At 45.7% G+C, this 2,946-nt stretch overlaps 1 protein-coding gene across 1 annotated transcript; it reads left to right on the top strand.

The window, feature by feature from the left end:
• Positions 1–699: 699 nt before the first annotated feature.
• arsj (arylsulfatase family, member J) lies at positions 700–2,618 on the top strand (the record flags this gene model as incomplete). Its single annotated transcript, XM_014017473.1, is given in 1 exon segment — positions 700–2,618. A coding segment is annotated over 1 exon segment (1,396 nt), but the record flags the coding sequence as incomplete, so codon positions are not given.
• Between the last annotated feature and the right edge of the window lie 328 nt (positions 2,619–2,946).

Below are 2,946 nucleotides of genomic sequence, written 5' to 3'. Positions count from 1 at the left end.
TATTGTWTGCCTGGCTCAAAACATTCTCTTTTGTTCCCAAATAACTGATTACAGAATTTGGCTCTCCCCTACATATCCTTGAGATGTGGACTAAATTTTTCCTGGATGTATACGTCGACTGAGGGTCTGCCCCCCCCACCTGTCTGTGGTCTGCTTCTTGGAGCAAGCTGAGGGCCGCACAGAATGAACAGTTAACATCCATATTCTGGACTTTGGCTGCACAGGTTTTGGGGACTCAGTCCTTAGGGAGTATATTTCAGATATTCACACAAGTGCATACAACAATCATGGCTTCAGATACATGCCCCACTAAACTCACTTACTCCTCTGGCTAATAAATGTGCTCTATGCAGAGTTTTTTCATAAACACCATAGTGTGTCACATTGTTGATATTATGTGTTTTTTCCCCTCATCTTCCCTTGTCTGGTTTTTAGTTTTTTAAGGGTTGCGCCTCCTCATGATGTCTTCATGAAGATGATCCTTGCTCTGTGCAGGGTCTGTGGCTGCATGACCCAGAGCACCTGTTCTCCTATGTTTGTTATGTTCTGTCTTCTTCTGAATGTGTGTTCTGAACTGTAATTTCATTGTGCTATGTACAATGACAATAAAGTTCTATCTTATCTTATCTTATCTCATCTTATCTTATCTTATCTTATCTTTTTTTCTATTTTTAAAAGTTTGTACCTTTCTTTTGTCCACAGGTATCAGATCCACACAGGCCTCCAACATTCCATCATTCGAGCTACCCAGCCCAACTGCCTACCCCTGGAAAACGTCACCCTTCCCCAGAAACTCAAAGAAGCAGGCTACTCCACTCACATGGTGGGAAAGTGGCACCTGGGTTTCTACAAGCGTGGCTGCCTTCCCACCCAGCGGGGTTTTGACTCGTTCTTTGGCTCCCTGCTTGGGAGTGGGGACTACTACAGTCACTACAAATGTGAAGGGCCCGGTATGTGTGGCTATGACTTGTACGAAGGGGAAGAAGCAGCTTGGGAACAGGACCATGGTTTGTACTCCACTGTGATGTTCACACGAAAGGCTATCAGCATCTTGGCCAATCACAACCCTCGCAAACAGCCCTTGTTCCTGTACTTGGCCTACCAGGCAGTTCATTCTCCTCTGCAAGTTCCTGCCCGATACCTCGAGCGCTACAAAGGCATTCCAAACCTCCAACGACGTAAATATGCTGCCATGGTTTCCTGTCTTGATGAAGCTATACGCAACCTCACCATAGCGCTGAAACGCTATGGTTACTATGACAACACCGTTATAGTGTATTCCTCTGACAATGGGGGGCAGCCGTTTGCTGGTGGAAGTAATTGGCCCTTGAGGGGGAGTAAGGCGACATACTGGGAGGGGGGCATTAGAGCGGTAGGCTTTGTTCACAGTCCCCTGTTGGTGAACAAAGGGACAAAATGTCGATCCTTGGTCCACATTACTGACTGGTTCCCTACACTGGTGACCCTGGGAGGAGGGACCTTAGATGAAGATCTAAACCTAGATGGTTATGATGTTTGGGATGCCATCAGTGAAGGCCACCCTTCACCTCGACCGGACATCCTTCATAACATTGACCCAATCTATATTAAAGCCAAGAATGGCTCTTGGAARGCTGGGTATGGCCTATGGAACACAGCTGTCCAAGCTGCACTCCGAGTGGGCCACTGGAAGTTACTTACAGGTGTGCCAGGCTACAGTGACTGGGTACCTCCTCAGACCTTCTCCAGCCAGCGACTGACCAGCCGCCACCATAATGAACGAATCCGCTGGGACAGGGGTAAGTCCATTTGGCTGTTTAACATCACAGCTGACCCTTACGAGAGAGTGGACTTGTCCCAGCGATACCCACATATAGTGAAGAAGATGCTAATGCGGCTAGCCCAATACAACAAGACTGCTGTACCGGTGCGCTATCCGGCCAAAGACCTACGCTCGAACCCGCAGTACCATGGAGGGGTGTGGGGACCCTGGTACAAGGATGAGAAGAAGCAACAGGAGGAAGAAAAATACAACAACTTTTTAACAAACCATCTTGGTCAACAGGAGTGGAAGAATCAATCRAATAGAAAGCTGAAAAGAAAGGCTCAACATTAGCTTATCATGTTTGTGAAAAAAGACATTAGCCTTTTCTCAGGGATTACCACTTCCTGTTTCAGGACTTTTTCGAATGATAATTTAACTTAGGTAGCTTTAACTGAACTTCTTAATGTACTGTAAAAAGTGTAGATGAATGCCAGAATTCCTTTGGATCACTTGTTTAAAAAATAGTTTGGCCATTTTGAATTTGGGTTTTGGTCGGTTCTTGAATGACCTCAGTTTGAGTTTACAGAAATGTTCAACAAAACTGAGAGGCTAACAGCTAAAACAAATGCAGATAGGAGCAAAGATTAATGTAGTCTTATACCAAACAACACTAATTTTTAAATCTTTGCACCACCATCAGTTCTGCATGACCCAGCTATTTGCATGGGATTCTGTATTGGCAATTGTAACAGTGTAATAATTAACTGGTACAGTATATTGATGATGGTATAATGAATATTATGCTGCGTTCACACCGAACGCGATTTCAGCATCAAAATCGCATCCAACGCKTCAAGTTGGAYGCTTGTGCACTTTGAGGTCAGACGCAGGTCAGCTCTTGAAGCGCTCACATGGCAAGAGCCTCCCCGCCCCTCCCTCCTCTGTCGGGCTCTGTTTAATGTCGGACGAGGAAGTGGCTTTGCTTTATTTACAGAGAGCAAGAGCATGTCACGCTCATCAGATAATTAATTCATAATTAATTCACCAGATAATTCAGAGACATTCTGAGTTTCATCACCCAGGAGCTGCGGGAGAGGCTCACAGCTCGCTTTCAGGACTATTTTTGTCCCGAGTCCAGTCTGATGAGTCGCTGCCATGCTTTGGTGAGGATATCTCCTGTCAGGACACCGACTGCAGGCACT

This window comes from Austrofundulus limnaeus, unplaced genomic scaffold, assembly GCF_001266775.1.
Source record: "Austrofundulus limnaeus strain Quisiro unplaced genomic scaffold, Austrofundulus_limnaeus-1.0 Scaffold169, whole genome shotgun sequence".
NCBI lineage: Eukaryota > Metazoa > Chordata > Actinopteri > Cyprinodontiformes > Rivulidae > Austrofundulus > Austrofundulus limnaeus.
Note: the sequence above shows the minus strand (reverse complement) of the source record. Positions and strands in the feature narration are given on the sequence as shown.